The 22,220-nt window shown below is 38.8% G+C and overlaps 1 protein-coding gene across 1 annotated transcript; it reads left to right on the forward strand.

The window, feature by feature from the left end:
• The first annotated feature begins 1,922 nt into the window (after positions 1-1,922).
• On the forward strand, positions 1,923-22,184 carry foxn4 (forkhead box N4). The gene is made up of 10 exons (XM_088335921.1): positions 1,923-2,233; positions 3,375-3,486; positions 12,183-12,349; positions 14,219-14,331; positions 14,399-14,509; positions 16,416-16,543; positions 16,620-16,716; positions 16,797-17,004; positions 17,953-18,342; positions 21,507-22,184. The coding sequence occupies exons 2-10, from the start codon at positions 3,407-3,409 to the stop codon at positions 21,752-21,754; spliced, it is 1,542 nt and encodes a 513-aa protein (XP_088192047.1). The 5' UTR covers positions 1,923-2,233; positions 3,375-3,406; the 3' UTR covers positions 21,755-22,184.
• The last annotated feature ends 36 nt before the right edge of the window (positions 22,185-22,220 follow it).

Consider the following 22,220-nt stretch of genomic DNA (forward strand, 5'->3'; position numbering starts at 1 on the left):
GTCCAAACCAGAAACACAGACAGAAACCAGCAACGGAAAATGCAAAATATAAAACAATTTTAGTGTTTTACAATCTTATTTTAAGCACTGAACATTTTTAACTACACAGAATGCCTGAAAATGCAAAAGGATAAAAATTAACCCAAGTGTTATAAATAAACGATAAAATAAAAACAAACCTAACTATTTGCAATTATATTTTAACATTTTTAGACACAGATCCTCTGAAAACCACAGACAAAAATATAAATGATTTGAATTTTTTAAAATGATTCAAAATTTGGCTAATTTTCCAGATTTTTGTACTTACAGTACTTTCTTTTCCGTCCTAAGTATTAACCACCATTTTTACCTGACACCTGTCAGTGTTAAACCCTTTTTGTGTATATGTTAAAAAGTGTGAAGTATTGAAACTGCGCTTCAGTAGCAAAACAACAAATGGTCACAAAACCATTTACAAAATGTCCAACCAAGACAGCCAATAAAAAAGGAAAAAAAAACTTGCTATGGCAATGAAATTAAATAAAGATAACCCGACAACATGCACTTTCAAAATGTCCGGTGAAGATAATTAAGGACAGGTGTGTGGGGATTGGACTCACCTGTGCCCGGTTCCAAACACGCTTGGCGCCCCCTGGTGGAGGGAGACGCCGAAAACTCTAGCATTATTAGCATATTTGGTATTGGAGTAATCCAAAAAATAATTGTAATTATTCAAGTTACATTACTGTGACATTATGGCATTCAGATTATGTTTCTAATAACATTTTTCAACAGTGAACTAGCAACTGTATCGGATTACATTTTTTAAGTAACCCTCCCAACCATGCGTATTGTTGCGATCCAAGAACCCAGTATCAATAACATACCTGTCAAACTGTACGTTTTGGCCGTACAAAGTACGTTTATTATACATTTTAAGACCTGTACGACGTACAAGAAAATCTGTACGGAAAAACGTGAATTTGTCAATTATGGGTACCATCCGGTAAACACCGACTATCACCAAACGACAAATCAATCAAGTCTAAAGAGTTCGCCGCGGAAGCCTCAATCTCTGTATCATTTTTTTTTCGTTGCAAACGAAGCGAGCGCTTTGATGCTACTGTGCGCATGAGTCTGCCGCCTGGGGATTTCCCATCATGCATCATTCCGAAAAAAAAAATGGTGTAAGATTATTTTGTATTTTGTAAGGGAAAATACGACAGTTTGTACGGGCATAGAGCTGTGGAGGTTGACAGGCATGCAATAATCTTGGTATTTGGAATGATCTACTAACCCTTAGCCTCAAGTTTACTTTGTGTGCATCATTTTTCCCACTTGCCGAATAAAAACATGTACATTTCTGCAGGGTAATACGCAGCAAAGTGCAGACTTACATTGCACTATTTTTAGAACACTTATCACATTGTCAAAAAGACCAACGAAACTTTGTTTGGATAATCCATTCGTCCAATGATTAAAAGAAAGTACAAAACCCACAGAATAAGTGGGTGAACCTGCTCAGTCTCATTCCCCATCACCACCCCACCCCTCATTCTCGACCCCCTTACGCGCCTCCCTGGCTACTTTTCCCACTGCTGAAAGGAGCAGGACGCGGCCAATACGGCGGGAAGTAATGATACTCAAGCACTTCCCTTAAGAAGAAGGGGGAAAAAAATCACAAACACAGATGCCACCACTAGTTCAGATCACATCGTCTTAGACACCTGAGGGAATAACGTGACAGGACTCATGCAAATGTGGATGAATACTTTTTGTTACAATACTTTTCTCTCTCTTGATATTGTGTGCATGTTTCAGCACAAACATTGAATTAATCATTCTTTATGTGTTTTTATTTTTGTTTTGATTTCATGTAAATGAAACCGTGGCGTTTGGAATGACTTTTTTTTAGCTTTTTTTTTTAAATTATCTCTCTTTTTTTTAGATCATTTTGCAGAAAGACGGACAGAAAATCCACACAGTGCCTTTCCTGCACTACGTTGAGGTGAATTGAGTGAATGGGACTGTTGGGAGCAGCTGTCAAAGTCATAGGATCAAGCTCCCCCCCAGTCGCCTGGGAGCGCCCCTAAGCTCTCCACTGCGCATGAGCGCAACTCGGACAGCTCCAGAGAGGGAAATTTAAAAAACGTTATTTTGGGGGGGAGAGAATCAAGTGCTGCAAAGTGGAATACAGTACATGCTATCCTGCAGGATCCATTCACACATTCTTCTATATCGTCTAAAAGAGGTAAATTGATGCAAAATCCCTTATTTTTTTAAATGTTCTGCTTGATTATCAAATTGATATTTAAAGGTCATGTTGCTTTCTAGTTAGTGTCTTTGTTTTGAGGTGAGTGAAGAGATACTTCAATCTTTAATGCTGACAATTTAATCTAGAATTTCCGTTTGAATTTCTTAATAATAATAGTGTTATGATAACTTGTTATTTAGATATCAACATCAATACGTTATGTTTTTAATGATGTCAGTATTTAATAAAATTGATTTAAAAACAATAACAAATCAAACACAAAACACAATGTGAGCGTTTTTGTACTTTTTGTGATGGTTCACAAATACATTTTGTGTAAAGGTAATCTCATACCTGTCCGCGTGAACATAATATTTTATATATTCATGATTGTGTGCGCTGTGTAGAATTTTCGAACTGGAAAATAATTAAAATAATAAATGAATATGTTTTTTTTACAAAAACTTTGTGGGGTGAGCGGATGGTTGTAAAACCGATCTCGTGTTGCCCATTTCAGCTCTAATCACAGATTGAGTTTAATATATTTTATTTAGGCAGAGCACAAAAATAACATCAATCATTCTTAACAAAAGGCAACAGTTACTATTTGAGCCATTTGCACAAAGAACAGCTGTACAATACAATCTATAGACATGTTACCAAAAGAAGTAGGCTGAAGCCAAACCTTTTAAGTGCCTACCCCTAATTCTTTTTTTCTTCCTTGCAGGGAAGACGTATTCGAAATCAAAACAAACATACAGCACCATTTCCACTAAATGGAAATGTTTAAAACAGATAAATGACATTTCAAACTTATAATAGTGTCACTTGTGACTCCAATAAAGTATAATACTCACAGAAACTCAAATTGGCAATTTCCTTACTATAAGTGGGGGAGGACTATAAAATGCTGAAAGAATTGTTTGTGTTGTTTATTTGGTGAATAAAATAAACTTGTTTAAACAAATGACATTTGTTTTTATTCTACATCGTTCCGTTTGGCTGTGAAATAAATAGGTGCCGCTTTGCATTTGTAAGGTTTATCATCATTTGATAAGGAACTGATTGGCTGAGGTTGACAGATGTGTAATAAAATATACTTTTGTGTGCAACATTTGGTTTTCTTTTAATGTTTCAGTGCCACTATTGGGGTCCCATATATCACAGGAAATGATAGAAGGAGGAATTACATCCAGAATGTCAGGAATGATTGAGGATGCTGGCCATCATCCGTCGGCACAAGATTTTAGGTGACTATCTTAAAAACCTGCATACCTCTTTGGTGATTCATCTATCCTCGACGTTTCTTTGCGAGCATTAGAAAATAGTTAAGAAGCAACACATTCACTCAGTTGAATCAACACATTTGACAAACAGCTCATTTTGACAATTGGGGGAAGGGGATGTATGAAAAGAAAAAAGACAAGAAGAATAAATGATTTTCGGTTTGAATGGATCTGTCAGAAAGCATCAGCTCTGTTTACACTCCCGCTGTCGGGCACAGGCAGAGCTGGAACCTCTCGGCCGACGGCTCAGGGGGAGATGGGGCGCTCGCTGGGTCACCCGCATGCACAAGTGGCTCCCAATTAGACAAGGACCAGAAAGGGTGGGTGTTCGGGGGTCTGTGGGTTTTGTGGATTCAATATTTTGTGTTGTTGGACCACTCGGAGGACTCGGGTGATAAACGGAGGCACAGGCTCAACATGTTATGCATCGGTGAGCAATTGCTATGCTTCCTGGTGGTGCAAGAAAAGGGGGAAGTGGCAAAGGAACTTGTGTGCCAAGTTTTTGGTCAATGTTTATGACATATGATCAATCTATTTGATTAATTAAGTAAACAAATTAATCTATGCACAAGGAAAAGTCATTAACTACAAATATCCACCTGAATTATGTTTGTTGAAACAACATTATAGGACAGCGTCAAGCGGTTAGTTTTGGTACTGCAAAAGAAATCAAAACTCATAGTAAAAGCTTTAAAAATCTCTTGAATCAAAATGATCCAAAGCATTCATTCTAAAGTTAAACTAGAATGGTTGTGCAACATTAGAGCACCACCCGCATTTGAAACACTGTCACGGTTACCCATTGCCCTCACTTGGCCCCGCCCGTTTTGCGCCAGCTGTGGCTCTAAGCCTGATTGGCTTCCCTCCTATTTAAACTCAGTGCTCTCATTCACTCCTTGTCAGTCCGTCGATGAACCTTTGCACTTGCAAGACTTGTGTTTTTTGCTCGTGTATTCAGTATCCGATATCGATCTCGTCTGTCTCTTCCTGCCCGGGATCTTGATCTAGTCTCCAGAATCTGATATCGATCCCACCTGTCTTGTCCTGTCCGGTATCATGCCCCTGTCACCAGTATTCGGTATCGATCCCGTCTGTTTCGTCCTGTCCGGTATCTTGCTCTAGTATCCGGTATCGATCCCAACTGTCCCATCCGGTATCTACCCGTGTGTCCTGTATTGATCCCATCTGTTCTGTACGGCCTCTATCCTGTCTGCCTCTGACTTCTCTGTTTCAATTCTTCCGTCTAGCGATCACCGCATCCCTGGCGTTTGTGTTCATGCGCATGACTGCCCCATTCCCGTAAAATAAAGCTTGTGTGAAAACGTTACGCATCTGGTTCCTTCTCCTGTTCGGGTTCTGACAGACACTAAACCATTAGCCTTTTTGGCAGGGTCCTTGGCACATGAGAATGGAAAACCCAGAAGTCAGACTGAGTCCTGATGGAACTAAAATCCTGAAATGGGGGTCTGAGCAGCCCAAATATGTAATTGTCTACATATGTACATGTTTGGAAAAGATTCAATTCAAGATGAAAATAATACAAGAAGAAAACAGGAAAAAAATGGAGACCAGAAGTTGAAAAGCAGCTGTTCAGTCATTGTTTTGCTCTTTTTTGCTGAGTCATCAAAACCAAAAGTGCTGAGTCAACTTTTTAGTGGGCATTTTCTTATCTAGGGTAACCTACTTGATGGCCTGTGAAAGGTGGTGGTCAAATCTAAACTCCTTCCCCTTTTTCTTGGGTGGACAGACCCACAAATAAACACTTATATCCCAAAGATCAACATTATCACCAACTTTGCTTTGCCTACGGGTGATAACCAGCTTTAAAGCTTTAGTTTATGAGTTAAGGCTTAGCTTATGAGTCAACGCTGTAATAGGGTGGGTTGTTTGAGGTGTCCTTGAAAAACATAAAAGTTGAATGTTTTCGCTGTTGAGTTTGTGTTTACAGTACCCAACTAAGAGCAAAGAGCCCTTCTGCTTTATTTTCTACCCTGTCCATCTTACGTTTAGCAAAGATGTTTGGATCAGAACACATAAGGTAGGAGGAATGGGGGTTGGAGAGAAGTGTTAGAAAATGACGTCATGCTCGTCCCCTCATTTATTACGTTCTTTCTACTTGTTAGTTTATATGAAAATTGGGAAGGTCATAAGAGGCAATCTTCAAGTAGAGTCCAAACGCCAACCCAAACCCCAAGAAATATGAAAAAGAAAAGGTTATTTCGAGCGCATCTAAGAAATTCACGTTCCTGCACACGCATCATGAACAAGCCGATCGAGGCTGCAATGATGACAAAAGCCACGAGATGGCAGCAGTGAGAAAAAGAAATCCGTAAAGCTCCTTAAAACTTGCAATCGAATGAGCATTAACTTACGGCTTAAAGCTTTAACCATTAAATTGAAGCTTTAGAACTTAGAGAATGTGTTAGTGTCAGGCAGGATGTAATGAAAACTGAGATCACTTGCACTCGTTTCTTGGTTTTTATTGGAAGGTAGGAATGACAAGACGTGAATCTTCGATCCGTTGTTTGACGGATTGTCGAGACTTGACAGGCAGGTGAAGGCTTGGCGGGAATGGTTGCGGACAGGCGTAATCGTCGTGTTGTTGGTTGGGGCTGGACAAGAAGGGCGTCGTTGTGTTCGGAAGAAAGATCAGGAGTCAGGCGGGCAGGGCGTAGGCAGATTCGGAAACGGGTCGGCAACGGAGATCAGGTAGAACAACAGGAGGCAGGCAAAGAGTCGGAGGTACGGGCTTTCTGAGCAAATGGCAACAGATCGCATAGTACAATCGAACAAAGTGTTACCGGAAACTGGAGATTTAAATATACAGGGTGCGCCAATCAGCTGTCCTGGCTGTTGGCGCCAAATCCTGAACACAGGTGTTCCCGATCCGGGTGATTGTGACAGTTAGATTAAATAAAATTTAGAAAAAAAGATTTATGGCAAATATATAATTCACAAAATAATTGTTATTCAGTTTCTGGTTTTGAAAAAAGTACATTTTCTCCCCAACCAAAGTATTTATGAATACAATTTTTATTTATTCGGGAAATATTTACAAAAATTGTTTAGTGCCACTTTTTCTCAGTCTAATACCAGACCTCTCAGATACTGATGCCAATAGCGATACCACTATTACTACTTAAAAGGACTACTCAAATCAAAGGCAGAGAATTTCTGAGATCTATTCAAACATATCATTTGTCAAGAATTGTGTAAAATTAACGCCTATTCTAATGTTAGCGAGTACGTCAATGCAATACCAATACCAGGCATCGGTACTTAGTCATAGTTGGGATCCCCTGCAGGATTGTGGCGGCCCATGCACCGCACGTTTGACACCTTCAATTCTAAACTTAAAAACGATATCCCAACAATTAAATGGTTGTCCAAAGATTTAAATGTAATTTTATATAATCAGTGATCAGTTGTTGTATATTTACTGCATTTCTAAATTATATTGACATATTATAATCATAATTTCTCAATAAATACAGTATTTTTTTTTTTTTATTATTTTTTTTTTTTAGAATTTTGGAGAATGTAAGTCATCATAATTGGCTTCTGGCACTATCTCGGGATGTAGAATCTAGAAAGACACAATATCACCTATTTCAGACTGATGCCATAGAAGTTATAGTCATTGATACGATACCAGATATTGCTACGACCAATACAGAAAATCCACCCTGAACCTCCTACCTGAAAAAGGTATAAGACCCAACATTAGGGATAGGTATAGATATTGCTTTTAATACTAGCACTAATCATGATGGTAGCCGTATCACCTGGCCAATCTGCCGCCTGTATTTATTTTTTTACACACTTGTGCAGCATTTGCAGCACTGTTCCCTTAAAAACTGTTGATTTTGACTTGCTGTTTGACTGTTTTATACAAAAAATATTCTAAATTGCCATTAGATTAGTACAATATTTAGAAAAACATATCATCTTGGAATTTAACGTTATTCCGTTATAAAAAAAACAGTCATGTTTTTTTCGAAAGAGAAGAAAGTTTTACACACTTATGGTATTAGTATGTGGTGTCAGTATCGATAATTGGCTATCAGTCGGAAAGAAATTTGGTGTTGAACACCGTACCAACATGATGTTTTTGCTCACAGTTGCATCAATCTAATGACCATATAAGTTTCACCTAATTCTGAATTTTTAGTTCCTGATTTGTAATCAGCTAGGGATGGGCGGTAAATACCATTTTCATCAAACATCATGAGTAGGGCTGCAACTTACGATTATTTTAATCATCGAGGAATCGGAATTATTTTTCCTCCTCTAGTAAAATTCTGAAGTTTTGAGCAAAAATTGTGCACAAAACAACAGATAACATAAAACACTTTAAACAAAAATGTTTTTTCAAATATCCAACAACAAACAAAAGTACATACAAATATATTCTATACACTTGCAACGATGTAAGGTAGTTTTCTTTTTTACAAAGTGCAAAAAAGAGAGGCAACATCTATCCATCTATCTGTCTGTCCGTCCGTCCGTCGATCAATCGATCTATCTATCTATCCCTGGTCATTTCCCTCGAGAGAGGTAACCGACAGCAAGACAAACACATACACAAAAACAAACAATATAAAAAAGGAAAAAGTAGCAAAGAACACAAAAAAATGACCATGGCCAACCCCAAAACCCAAACACCCAACCAAGTTAGCCTCCGTAATTTAAACACAAACAAACAGACAATCCTCTAAAGAAGAGGTTGCTTGCACGTATACCAAAACTGCCTCTCTTTAAAGCCGTTTGCTTAAGTCCTGGCTTTGCAAGTAACTTTTCGTATGTCATTTTATTGTACATTGATTTTTTTTTTCATACAGTACTTTGAGTTGCATTTCAATGTCTAAAAAGTGCTATATTAATGAATTTGGATTTGGAACAAGATGACTTTGTGCATCAAAATTTGGTCTCGAAGCGGCCTTTGCTGGACCAATGTGCTACTAAGTTTGTCGCAGAATCAAGAGGAAATTTAATGGACGCTCTTATTTGCATTGAATTTACATGGTGGGTGCCGCATACATTGCCGGAAACAACAAATCAATATGAGATTCATTGCCAACACTTTTCAAAATTGATTTAAACCTATGTTATCGATTCATTGTTGCCGCCCTAACTAGAAGTATACTGATTCTTTGTGTTATTTGTACCTGGTATTTGCGCCTCAATAGTAGAAAGCCCTAACTAAGCCAGTTACGGTCTGTGATCAAATTCTTACCGGCCGCGGCCTCTATCAAAAAATTATTATTATGTGGCCCGCTAAAAACTAATTTCCATTATCTGCACCGCGCTTTTCCTCAGTAGAGTCGCGAGTAAAACTAATTTGTTTAAAAAAACATGATTTCACCAGTCCCTGGGAGTAGTCATTTGTCCACCTTGCCTTTGGCTTTCTGGGTGAATTTTAGCCCACCCTGTTTCTGATATGGCGACTGTGAATAAAAAAGGAAAGTTGACTGTGAGGGCTGCTGCTTCCAATACAAGTGGATATTGGGATATTTTTTTCACTGAAATTCGCCGGGAGAGTGCGGCTGTTTTCAAAGAATATGATATTAAGAGGCACTGCCAGACGAAACTTGCCGACTACGACAAGCCAACTGCAAACAGACGCTGTGAAAAGGTGCAGCAATTGGAAGCTGTTTTAAGGGAACAGCAGCACTTTTTCAAAAGACCTCGCGAGTCAAATAAAAATACTACAAACATGAACTGCGAGGTCCCGATGCTGATCGCCAAGCACTGTAAACCTTTCACAGAGGGTTAATTCAAGACTGTTTAAAGAATGCCAAAATTACTACAAAATACCAAAAGTTTGGACACCCTTGTTCCAATTAGTTCCCATTTCCAAGTGATTTGAGTAAAGCGTGTGTTTGACGCGTGCTGTCTGGAGTGATGTCACATCACAAAACATCCATGAAAATACAAATTAAAATCTGACCCCTTTAAGTGTAATTCACCCCCCTTTGGCCCTTTAGTTGATTTCCTCATTTTGGAAGACAGGGGGGGGGGGGGGGGGGTTGTATAGTGTGGATATGGGATGCAGCCTAGGGCGTGGCTTTAACGAGGCTGGAAAGGGACAGGCAAGCAGATGGTCTTCTATTTGTCCCTCTCATGTGAGGCCTGTCATTTGGGCAGATTAATGCAAGGGCCCGAGGCAAAGAAAAGAAACGACAGAAACAATCAAGGAAGGGTCTGGCCCAGACAATAGAGCCACGTGCCACTGGGCAGATTTGTCGTTTGGCAAACAATAGGTGATCATTTTTCAATAGACGGGGCCAACTGTTGCAGGCAGCATGTGCTGCTGCGCCCTGTTTCAAACGATCTCATGTCTTGTTTACGTTTGATTGAGCCAATGGGGAGGGCCGGGCTGCGGTCACCTGACTTTTTTTTTTAATAGGAGATTTGGGGTGTGTTTGAGGGGGGTTGTTCCTTCACTGTCCCCGCAAAGTGAATTGTGTATGTTGTCATGGTGACCAAAAGCCCTGAATACTTACTGTGTTTGCACAGGCGAGACTGAAGAGGATTCTTCTCTTTTTGATTATCTCGCCTCCAAATTGGTTTCCCCAAAGATGTCTTGGTCATAAGATGGTAGTTCAAAGTTTAAAATGAAAGTATATTATTAATAAGTTTATTTTGTTTCTAATATTGGACACAAGCAAAGGAGATTTCATAAGATACCAGTTCCTTGTTTTGACAATTATTAGGCACTGTTGTTCGTTGTTTTGACTATTACATCATTGTCGCTATTGGCCAATTATATTGCTGATCTTTGATAGCCACACCCCTTTGGGCTGATCTATTCTTTTGTAACCTTAAAGATTTCAAGGGCAGGCTCTAGGACAGGATGGAATTCTCTTATCTGAAAGCTCTTCTTCCGTTCCTCATTGCAAGATCAAAATACATTAATGTGTTTTTTCCTTAATTTAAATGTCTACTAAAGTTTTAATTTAACAAAGATTATATTTTTAACTATTATGAATAATCATTGATGCTGGGTGCTAATTCTTTTCAAACAAGTACCAGTAAAATAAAGATTGCGGGGGAGCAACACATAAAAATGATTTTGTTAAACATATTTTTTAGTTTTCACTTTTTTCTTATTCTAATATATTTTTCCAAATATTTTACTGGACACATTGCTGTGTGGAAAAAAGTAAGACACTCATAATGAAATGGCAGAAATATTATTAAAAATGTAAAAATGATCTACTTCTTTTTGTAGAGATTACTAATTATTTCATTTAAATTACATATATGTTTTTGTATTTTACTATTTTTTTCTCCAAAATGTTAACTTGGATTTTTTGCAATGTGGAGATTCAAGCATTTTAGAAATAAATATGGTAAAATAAGAAAGCAATTAAAATAGAATAAATACATCTTGAAATGCGCAAAATTATTGACTAACAGATCATGAGATTTTTACTTTAAAAAAAAGATTTTCATGACATATTTTTCTCAATTTTTTGAGCTAAGCGGTCGACCCCAATGTTCACAAATATTTTTAATAAATACAATGTTCCCTCTATGGCACAGTGTCTTTTATTTAGCACTTCTCTGTGGATAACCGAACTTCATTCATTCAAAAACAAACAATATTTATTCAAGTCATAAGCAATGACCTAACATATAAACATTCATTTTTAAAATTGTTGAGAAATTAGAACTTATTTTGTGTAGAATGAGCCCCACCTGATGGGAGCTGACATAAATATCTACCATGCTGCTGCTACGGGTGCCCAAAAACCTAAAAAAAAATGGGGGGGGGGAATAAGAAGTGAAATGTTGCGTTTTAGTCACTTTGAGTCTCCGTAGTTTGTATTTTTCCCTGTGCTCTCAAGCACTTGTTTTTGGTTACTTTGCACCATACAGTGACATCTATTGGTCAAAATTACACACTGTCCCTTAGAAAACAGGAGCAGTCAATTTAAAAAAACACATTCATGCACATCATTCCTTGTTAAAGGAGCTGTACGGAATTTGCAACATCTTTACTTGAGGCCGCCATCTCCTGGCTTGTTTTATCATTGCAGCCAGTTTCATACTCCTTGTGTTGAGCGTGCAAGTACAAGCATTTCTTAAATGTGCTCGAATAAACGCTTCTTTTTAGATTATTCTTGGGCCATGGGTTTTGGTATTTTCTTTATTCTCATCCCTAGTTGAGGATACAGATATTTATAAATGATGTTGTTTATAAATTTGAAATAGTCTCCTGGTGCTTTGCATGTCTATAATTACATTGTTAAAACATTTTTACAATTACCAACAATAAGTTCCTTGGTATAAAATATTTTGATTTGAGACAATGCCAAAGTAAGCACTATATTCAGCCCCATTCCACGCCCATCACAAAGGACCTATAATATATTCTGAATGGGATTTGTTTAACCCTCTCATCGTTGATTAAAAATGTCCCCGATGAATTAACACAAGTAGCTAATCTCTTTATATGGCCAATCCTCGACGGTTTAGCTAATGCACTTAAACTCGAACCCTCACTCGGCAGCTGAGCTTCTGACTGGGAAAGATAAAAACCTTCTCTTTGCAGCTTTCATGCAAATTCCACCTGTGCTCTTTGGGCTGGATCTGACAGGCATGTCGGCCCCTGACGAGTGCCCCCTAACTCTCCCCCCTCTCCCCATCTGAAGGCTTCTGACTACGGACCCCTCCCAACTGAGGGAGGAGGACCTCCCCGGGGACCTTCAGTCTCTATCATGGCTCACCTCTGTGGACGTCCCTCGGCTGCAGCAGATGGTGGACGGCCGCGGTCACAATAACGGGCCCGCACAGAGCAATTTGTTGGAGCAACCGACAGGTGAGGTCATACAAGCAAAAACGGCAAAGAGTTACAGAAATGGATGGACTTTTGGTAGTGTGGTCAAAGTCCATTTTAACTAATGTTAACTTACCAATGGCAAGTCAATGTCCAAAGTAGCAGAATCGGCTCTTTCGGCATGGCTTTCTGAAAAAAAAACTGTCTCTTTTTGGCTCCCAAACGGTTCTTCAGGTTTTTTTAATATAAATATTACCAATAATAATGAAACCTTATGCCCCAAATTAATTAATTTTGAAAATGTATTATGCTACTGTATTATAATGGCATTTATGGGACTATATACAGTGAACCTACCCAATTTAAACTTTTAAATTGTTTATTCTAAGCAAAAAAAACAGGGATGACAGAGAGAGGCAGAGAAAGAGAGAGAGAATAGGAGGGAGAAAGAGAGATAGAGGGAGAGAGAAAGAAAATAGCGTAAAAAAGAAAAAAGGGAGAGAAATTGAGAAAAGGAGATAGGGAGAAAGAGTGAGTGAGTAGAAGAGTGAAAGAAAGAGAGAAAAAAAGAGAAACGGGAAAAAAGAGTAACAAAGGAAGTGAGAAGGGAGCTAAACATTGGGGGAAAAAGAAAGAAAGAGAAAAAGAGTGAGAGAAAGAGAGAGAGATTGTTTAGCCAAATCATTTTGTTCTGCACGTAAGAGAAGCACAAGAAAAAAATGAGTCAAACAATGACCTTCCGTTTCAAATATGTCCAAGGGATGTCGCCAAAGCCAGGTGCCACTCCCAAAGCGAACCATCTTCCATTGCTGTATTTTCTGAGGACGATTTATCAACCAGAGAACATTGAGGAAACCTATCCCGATGTTATTTTACTTAAAAGGAAAGTCAAGGACGCATTGTCTAAGGCAATACAAAGAAATACAAAAAAAAGTAAAGATGTTCGGATAAACTACATTAAAAATAACAAGCAGAAAGACTTCTTAATTATTATATTAGGCGTTTTTTAAAATATTTAGTGTTTCTATGCCATTTTTGTCCCTTTCCAGTCTACATAAGCTCCCCCAAGTTAAATAAACAGTGGTGGAAATGAACTCACTTGTTGTTTTCCTTTTCTTTTTTTTAACAAATGCACAGTTGATAAACACAAGAGAGAAAATCTTTCTGAAGTAAAAAAAAAAACAACTCAATCATCATTTTATAATCAAATTTGGCTTCCCTGAATCATAATTTAATTGTGAGCCACCAAAGAGACCCATAGCCCTCCAGCTAGGTAACATTGTTTATGCCATTATTTTACTTGTTTGGCCCCCAGGAGAAGGGTTTTTCTACAATGTGGCAACCCGAGCTAAAATGAGTTTGACATCCCTGCTTAAAAAAGCATTAACCGACTCAACTCATTCATGCTTTAAGGCTTTAACTTGAGTTAACTCAGAACTACTTTAAGGGTCATTGTGTATTATTTAGCACCCCCTAGCAGTGAAGAAAACGTATAAACCTGTGAAATACTCAAAATTTGCACATGTTTTACACAACGTGAGCCTGATCTTTAGGGAGCTGTTACTACGGAGATCCAAAATGGAAAAATCTCACGATAGGCTGGGCAACAATTAGCAGAAAAAAGTCACGGTTTGGTCACTTTATGTCTCAGCATTTTGTAGTTTCTCATGTCATTTCTGGCACTCATCTTGATTGAACTTAACAATAAAGCGACCTTTAGTGGTCAAATAATACACACTGTCCTTTTTTACACAGAATCGCTTTAAAGCCTAACTTGAGTTACCTCAGAAATGCTTCAAAGTCTTAACTCGCCAAACTCACTCAAGTGAACTTGAGTTTAACTTAAAAAGTACATCATTTTTATACATAAAATTGACATTTTTAGAAAAGTTAATCCGTTTGTCATTGAAGGTCAACTGAGCAGCATGGCCATGACAGGAAGTCAGTCATCCATGCTTCACCTGCAAAGCAACATCCAGCACAGCACGCTGGGAATCAGCATTATCAACACCCACAGTGGAAACGTGAGTTCAACTCAAATAGTCTCAATACACATCCAAGCCGCTCATAACATGATGGTGTGCCTCCCAGATTTCTCCATTTTCCATGAATGGGATGCCGTCACCGGGGTACCAATGCCCTACCTCAGTATATCAGTCAGCGCCACAGCAAGTGTACTCGCTAACACAGACTGGACAACAGGTATCGTCATTGAATGAATGAGTGAAGCCTACTTGTTGATCCTCATTATTTTTCTGGCAGTAGGCCTTAACCTTTGTCAAAATGGGTTTCGCTCGCTTACTATCACTCGTAAACGAGCTAATTAGGAGTTGCATTAAACAAAACTCTAACATACATTCATACCAGTAGATGGCATAAGATTACATTTTTCTTCTTTTTATATACTAATTATTTGCTCATGAGGTTGGACAGCATATTTAATAACTTTATTTTGTTGAATGTAGCGGTTTAAGATCGCACTGCCAAGCATGATGAGATAAATCAACTCAAGTAGAAATCTTACACATTATTTGGCTGATTTTGATCTTATTCTATTTTACCAAAAAATGTTCTACTTGCATAGTTTTTTCTAATTTTAAATACTGTTTTTGTTATTTTAGTAAACCAAAAATTAAAGTTAATATATTTTTAAATTAAAAAAATAATGGTTAAAAATTGTAAAATTTACAATCACAACAAAGTTAATATTCAAAAATAACCTGGAATACATCCTGAGCCACTGTGACCCAAAATGAGAAGAAATCTTTGTACAGTAAATTTAGACAAAATCAATTTGAAAGAAAAATAGCATTGAATTGGTGCTGGGTTTTTTTTCACAAAAGTTTGCAGACGGTGTGCCTCAAGACTTTTATACTAAAAAAGCGAGCCTTGATTCCATAAAAGGTTGAGAAACATTGAGTAGCGTATGAGTAAACTTTTTCATTACTTTGTAATATTTTGTGATACGTTAGTGTTTGCCATAGCGACATTAAGACAATATAAGACTTGTAATGTTTTGTTTAATTAATATATAATTCAGAATATATGACTTTAAAAAAAAAAATCCTAATACAGAAAATAAGGAATAATATTCTAATTCTATTCCAATGTATAGTCCTGTAAATCAACTCAGCAATTTGCTAACAATGGTTATAAAATGTCACAAACCACTTTTGGATATTGAATTTTGGGCATATTCAGATCTGGTCTGACTTAGATCATTTAAAGGGACGTTGTGTATTATTCAGCGCCTCCTAGTGGTAAAAAAAACTACAACTTCATGAGCAAACATAGATGAACTCTCACAAAAACATGCATTTTTGATGCTCATTTATTTTACGTATCATGAGGCTCCCCTAGAAGGAACTGGGATAATTGTCCGCCATCTTGATGCTAAGGGTTTCCTAAAAACCAAAAGCCTTGTGAAAGGCTAGGGCAAAAAAAAAAAAGAGAAAAAAATGAGCAGTTTGGTCACTTTGAGCCTCTGTAGTGTGTAATCTTCTCTGTGCTATGTAGCACTCGTTTAGTCTTTTTAGGTCAGGTTGTGCTCATTTAAAGCAATCCAAATTAATTCCGAAAAGAGCACTCTGAAGAACAACTTGAAAACACTTTTGCCGTTCAACATATAAAAAGACCATCATGTTTTTTATGCCTTTTCAACATCTCTTAAAGGGACAGTGTGTAATATGTAGTGCCTCCCATCGGTACAAAAAAAACGTCATTTAGTTCGATTTAATTTACTATCATTTTTTTGTTAATTTTTATAAATAGCCATGGGTCGAGGAATTTGTATTGATTTTATGTAGTGAAATCCTTACCGAGAAGTTGCCACCATATCTGGAATCTTGCTGCTACGCTGTGCTTTTGGCACTGGTTTTCGTTCTCATTATAAAACATAGTGCCATTTAGTGTTTGGATACTACAGACTAGGGTAGTTTTTGCTGAATGGTAAAATATTTATAAAAGTATCTTCAAAATGGCAAACACGCTTCAATTTTTCCAAAATAAATCTTCAACCAATCTGCTATGTAGAAATAAGGAAAACTATACATCAAAGTCTGAAGTCTGAAAAAGATGCCAATAATGATCATAATTCTGTTTACCACAGGGCTCAAATGGAGGGCTGTACAGCAGTGTCTCTTTCAGCAACCAAAGTCTCTTTTCGCAATCTCGCCTGGCCCCACAGGAACAGGACCCGCAACCCAAATGTTTCCCCAAGCCCATCTACTCCTACAGGTTGGCCCTCAAGCACCGATTTATTCTTGAACCTTTTTGCCTCAGCACTCAATTCAAGACTCATTTCTCTCGTCAGCTGTTTGATTGCCATGGCTCTGAAAAACAGCAAAACCGGCAGCCTTCCAGTCAGCGAAATCTACAGCTTTATGAAGGAACATTTTCCTTATTTTAAGGTAAAAATAAAATGAATATAGTTGTCTTCATTTTGAAGTGAATCCTGGACAAAGGCGTCGCTCACACAACTTATTTACAGACAGCCCCGGACGGATGGAAGAATTCAGTCCGCCACAACTTGTCTTTGAATAAATGCTTTGAGAAAGTGGAGAACAAAACAAGCAGCTCCTCCCGCAAGGGTTGCTTGTGGGCGTTGAACCCGGCCAAAATCGACAAGATGGAGGAGGAGATGCAGAAGTGGAAACGGAAGGATCTCCAGGCCATCCGCCGCAGCATGGCTAATCCAGGTCGGTGTCGTGAATTTAGGGGTCCAAATAATACATTGACAAATTAAATTGAAGAGGCAAGTTTCATCTCTTGAACTTGTCTCTCCTACAAGGAGGACCATATTAGTTTTTTTTAGATAATTTTAACAGGAAAAACGATGAAAAACATTTCAGTTAATCTGATGGTAGGCAACACAACAATTTAAAGTGAATTACTTTTTCACCATTTTTGAAAGTTCATCAATTTTTACTGTAGATAGAACCTTGGGCAACGTGTAATTCGATATTATTCCCGTTTAATTACACCAATCCATACCTGTACCCATTGGGATGCATTTCAGAAGCAGTTGAGCCCCATTCAGAGGGTCTGGGCAGGAGACTGCTGTTCAGAATCCTCAAGTCCAGAGGCCTGGTTGGGATGAGAATTATGATTCAATGTGAGACAGCCTTGGGTGAGGCCTGGCGGGCCCTTTTCTTTGTCTCGTGGATGCCCAAAAGGGAAGGGGCATGCCGGATAGACACTTTTCCGGTGGCTGGATAGTCGTATTGTGGGGAGCGGTCAAGCTCACACCTTTTTCACCGATCTCCTGGGTTATTGACAAAGCAACCCCCCAAGGTACTTTGTTTCAAAGATGGGACATAAGATCTGACCAACCTTTGCCAGCATTAAACAATTGAATCACTCTAAATAGATTTAACTCATTTAAAAATTATTATACGAATAAATGCACATCTTCTGACATCTCACTTAATAATTTATTTGGACACTTTTTTTTGCAAACACGGATGGGTTGGTTCAATCCTGTGGAGTTCAGCTGGGGGGGAGAGAGGTGGAGAGCGAAGGGGTACTTCATGTCTGTGTGCCCCCTTGTAAGACAGAATGCTGTCTAAAGGCATTAACCAGCTAATTTCCTCCACAGACAGCAACTTTACTTATGAAGAGTATTTTTTCTGTCTTTTGTCTCGCAGACGAGCTTGACAAACTGATCACAGACCGTCCGGAGAACTGCAGGCGAAAGGCGATGGAACCGGTCATGACCCGGCTGCCGAGCTGCCCCACGGGCCTTACGCTGCCGGCCCAAATGCAGCAGCCCCAGCCCATCGTCACCCTCTCCCTGCCGTGTTTACCCATGCACCAGCACCATCAGATCCAAGCCCAATTGCAGGCGCAAGCCCGCTTAGCGCCTGTGTCCCCGGCCCCGGCCCAAACCCCGCCCCTGCTTGCCGTGCCCGACCTCGCCCACAGTCCCCTAACACAGCAACCCGGCAAGCCACCTGACGATTTTTACAGCGTTCAAGTGGATGGCCACACAGAGGTGGACGCACTGGACCCCAGCATCATGGATTTTGCCCTGCAAGGTACACGCAACAAAGACAGTGTTCATATTTTCCATTGGAAGTTTTTACAGTCATGAGTCATTTGAAAATTTTGAAATTCCTTTATCATTGGTTGTTTACTGGTTTTGTGATTAGATTTCAACATGAAAGATACTTATTTCAAACCAACCCCAGCAAACACAATCTCAAATCTGGAGTAGTTAACAAAACCAGCAGATAGTACAAACAAATGTAATATTTTTGGAAACTGATACCTAGGATCAGTATCAGTGCCAATATCAGTCTTTTTAAGGGTATTAAAAGATATTGGCTTAGCGATAGTAGCTGACTCTGTTTTCAACTGCTGTCTGTGACCATTTGAAAATCAGGATCCTGGAACTAAAATAATGGTAAAATGTTATTTAATAAAAGTTTTATGCAATGAATGACGAGGTTTTAAAAAATATATATAATTCATATTTCGCAAAGGAAATGTTTTATATTAATAATATCAGTGTGTGAGATCAGCGCCAATACTGGCATTCTTTAAGGTATCATACTCGCAATGTTAGTTAATGCCAGTATTGGCTGCTATCTAGTGGGAATTTTAAAATCAGAAACTTGAAACTATTGGAATGGTAAATTGTCATCAAGTAAAAACAAGAAAAAGTGATTTTATTTTTAGAGCTTCCGTTGACTAAGCAAAATTTTGGCATGGGTCTAAAATAATGTGGCAACAATGACAAACAATTTAAAAGAAAGATGCATGCAATATTCCCCTTTCACGACAACTGCGCTAACGGCAATTTTTGGATGTAACGACATCATCGATTAAAGGAGCATAGGAACTGTATGTCAGCAGACTTAATTGCCAAAGACGATAAAGCAGGTAACGTCTTTCTCATTACAAGAGGCATAATAAGTCAAAGTAAATTACAGCTTCATTATCAAGAAGGGCTGGCAAGACCATAAGAACTGTCAAAAGCAATACCACCAAGGGCATAGAACATTCATAGAAACTGTATTTAACATCAATAAAATCATCATACCATTAGGTATAGTAACTACATACATAGAACTAGAAAATTGCTTCATAAATAGTGACATTGCATCTGCACAGTAACTGTCAACGCCATTAAGTGTATAGTAGGTAACCGACTTTAGTGTCAACAAAAGGGAAGTTTTAAGTCAAGTCATGTTTATTCGTCAAAAAGAGTCTCAAAGGGCTGCACAGACCACAGATTATTGCAAACCACAGACTATTATTACACCATCCCCTGATCTAAAACCGAAACGAGGGCAAGAAAAAAAACTCAAAAACTTCCACATGAGGAAAATGAAGAAACCTTGAGAAGGGACTGCACATGAGGTAATCCCCTTCCAAGATGACCAGGCTGCAAAGGATGTTGCAATAACAAATAATATGCAGGTATTGTCAACATAAAATATAGGTTATTCATATGCTGTAGAATGGAAGTGTGTTTTAGGCCTAGATTAAAACAGCTCCACTGAGGTTGCAGATCGAATCTCAAGGGGAAGAGCATTCCACAGAACTGAGGCCCTGATCATCATCATGAAGGACTTAGCAATTAAATAGAACTACTAATTTCATGACTAGAGACATTGCATTTGCACAGCAACAGTCAATTTTAACATCGCTAGGGGCAGTGTAAGTATATAGCAACTGGCTAAAGTGTTAACAAAAGGGGGATTGTAATAAGAAGAGGGGCTTAGCAACCAAATACAACTACGAACTTCCTCATGACTAAGACCGTTTTTTCCTACACAGCAACTGACAATATAAACATCACTAGTGGGCATTATGAGTGCACCGTAACTGACGTCATCTTCATAATCACAAGGGACATTGTAATATGTAACAATCCAATGGGGCATATCGACTGCATATAACTTCCAACATCACAAAAGGAATGGCAGTTGCATAGCAACTATTATCATTACAGGGGACATTGCAAGTGATAACACTATGAAACGAGGAATAGCAAGTGAATTGCACGGGCAACTTCATTATCTCAAGTGGGATTGCACCCGTTCAGCAACTGACAAGATCATTACAGGAGCCATATCAATTGCATAGCAACTTATGTAATCAACACAAGAGATATTTGCAAATGATATTACCATCACATTGGGATTAGCACTCCCCAAATATCAAAAGGGGCATAGTTACTCTGCGATAACTGACATAATCATCACAGGAGACATGGTAAATGCATAGTAACTAACATCCAAATAAAGGACTTTGTAATTGCAATAAAAAGGTTAACTCCTATCATCACAAAGAGCATTTGCACAGCAGCAAGGGAGATTTTTAGAGGGGACGTAGCAAGTGCATAACATCTCAACAACATTATAAGGGATATCTTGGGACCAAAAAAAAGTATAGAGTGAGCCAGCCCATCACTCCAAGAAAGTCTAATAAATAAATAAAGCACGGTTTATTAAAAGCCTTTGTCAGGGGTGTCAAACTCATTTTAACTGGGGGCTAGGCTAGTAGATTAGAGAGAAAGAAAGGGAGAGGGAGAAAGAAGGAAAGACAGAGATAAAGAGAGAACAAGGGAGACCGAGTAAGAGATAGAGAAGGTAAGAGAAAGAAAAAGGGAGCATGAGAGAGGAAGAAAAAAGGAGAAAAAAAGAGTAGAGAAAGGGAAAGAGAGCGAGAGAGATTGAAAGAAAGAAACATTACTAGTCACTTTGCGAGTGGTGCCTGACTTGGGTGACATCAAGTGGACATATTTAAAAGTGCAGCTCATTTTTCCCGTGCACTTCTCTCAGTGTTGTCTCGCGGGCCTGATTAAAACACTTGCAGTGCCTGATCCGGCCCACTGGCTGCCTGTTTGACGCCTGTGGCCGAGGTCATCGGGGCAACCCAGAACCCATTCCTCTCCAGGGTAGTTTTTGAGGAAGAGGTTTTCCCCCCCCTCCCCCGAAACAGATAGTACTGGTTTCCACAGTTAGCAGTAGCAGGAGATTGCCTCCGAATCTGACTCAGTCAAAGCACCTTTATCACCTGGTTACCGTTGTTGTGGGTGTAAAGCATCTTCCCACTTGATAGACATTAGTCAGACAGGCAAAGAAAATGACACGTCCCAAAACTCAATCATAAATATTGAATGATTTTTGTGTGTTGAGTGTTTTCATGTCACGTGATGTTGAGCCTTAAAGTGATTTCTCTATCACCTTAGGTAACCTGTGGGATGAAATGAAAGACGACAGCTTTAATTTGGACGCATTGGGCACCTTCAGCAACTCCCCACTTCGTCTCTCGGACTGCGATTTGGGCAGCAGCCTCCCTCCTGCCTCTAGCGCAGCAAATCTGCCACTCTCAGACGTGCAAGTGACGGGCCTTTACACGTCGTACACGGCACAGGACGCAATCTCCTCACAGTACATGAGCACTACGGCCAGCAGCAAACCCATCGTCCTTCTATAGAGCTTTTTACAGTGAATAATTTTGCCTGACAGATACTGACTGGAGGCCATTTTTGTACAAATCAGCTGGGAAGCGTTCAAAAAAGAAGATTTTTTTTGTAACGCCGGCAAGAACACTGGAAGGAGAAAATGAAGGCTGCAGATAAGCATTTAAGACTTCACAGTATTGTGCTTTCTTGATCAAAGCTTGCAAGATGCTCGTGTAAGTACAAATAAAACTCGGTGGGGGGAATGTCCTGTTTGAAAGGTCTTCATTAACTGTAGTTCTGTCTTTTGTCTGCTGTACTGTGATAGACATCATGGCTGTATTTTTATTTATATTTATATAAGAAATAAAGCAGCTTTGGAAGTTGACTGCTGGCCAACCTTTTGCTGTATATATTTCAATTGTCACAGAAAAGCTTTGACTGCGCTTACTCAATTTAAATCCAAAATGCTGGCCTGTTCATTTTAAACCTTTGTGATTA

This window comes from Urocampus carinirostris, chromosome 5 (genome assembly GCF_059441175.1).
Source record: "Urocampus carinirostris isolate Australia breed hairy pipefish chromosome 5, RoL_Ucar_1.0, whole genome shotgun sequence".
NCBI classification, from domain to species: domain Eukaryota; kingdom Metazoa; phylum Chordata; class Actinopteri; order Syngnathiformes; family Syngnathidae; genus Urocampus; species Urocampus carinirostris.

What these genes read in the sequence shown, in the direction of transcription:
- foxn4 (XM_088335921.1), top strand. Translation starts at nt 3,407, where the DNA reads ATGATAGAAGGAGGAATTACATCCAGAATGTCAGGAATGATTGAGGAT. An exon ending in TTTGTTGGAGCAACCGACAG is followed by an intron (nt 12,350 to 14,218) that starts GTGAGGTCATAC and finishes TTGTCATTGAAG; the next exon opens with GTCAACTGAGCAGCATGGCC. An exon ending in TCAACACCCACAGTGGAAAC is followed by an intron (nt 14,332 to 14,398) that starts GTGAGTTCAACT and finishes TGTGCCTCCCAG; the next exon opens with ATTTCTCCATTTTCCATGAA.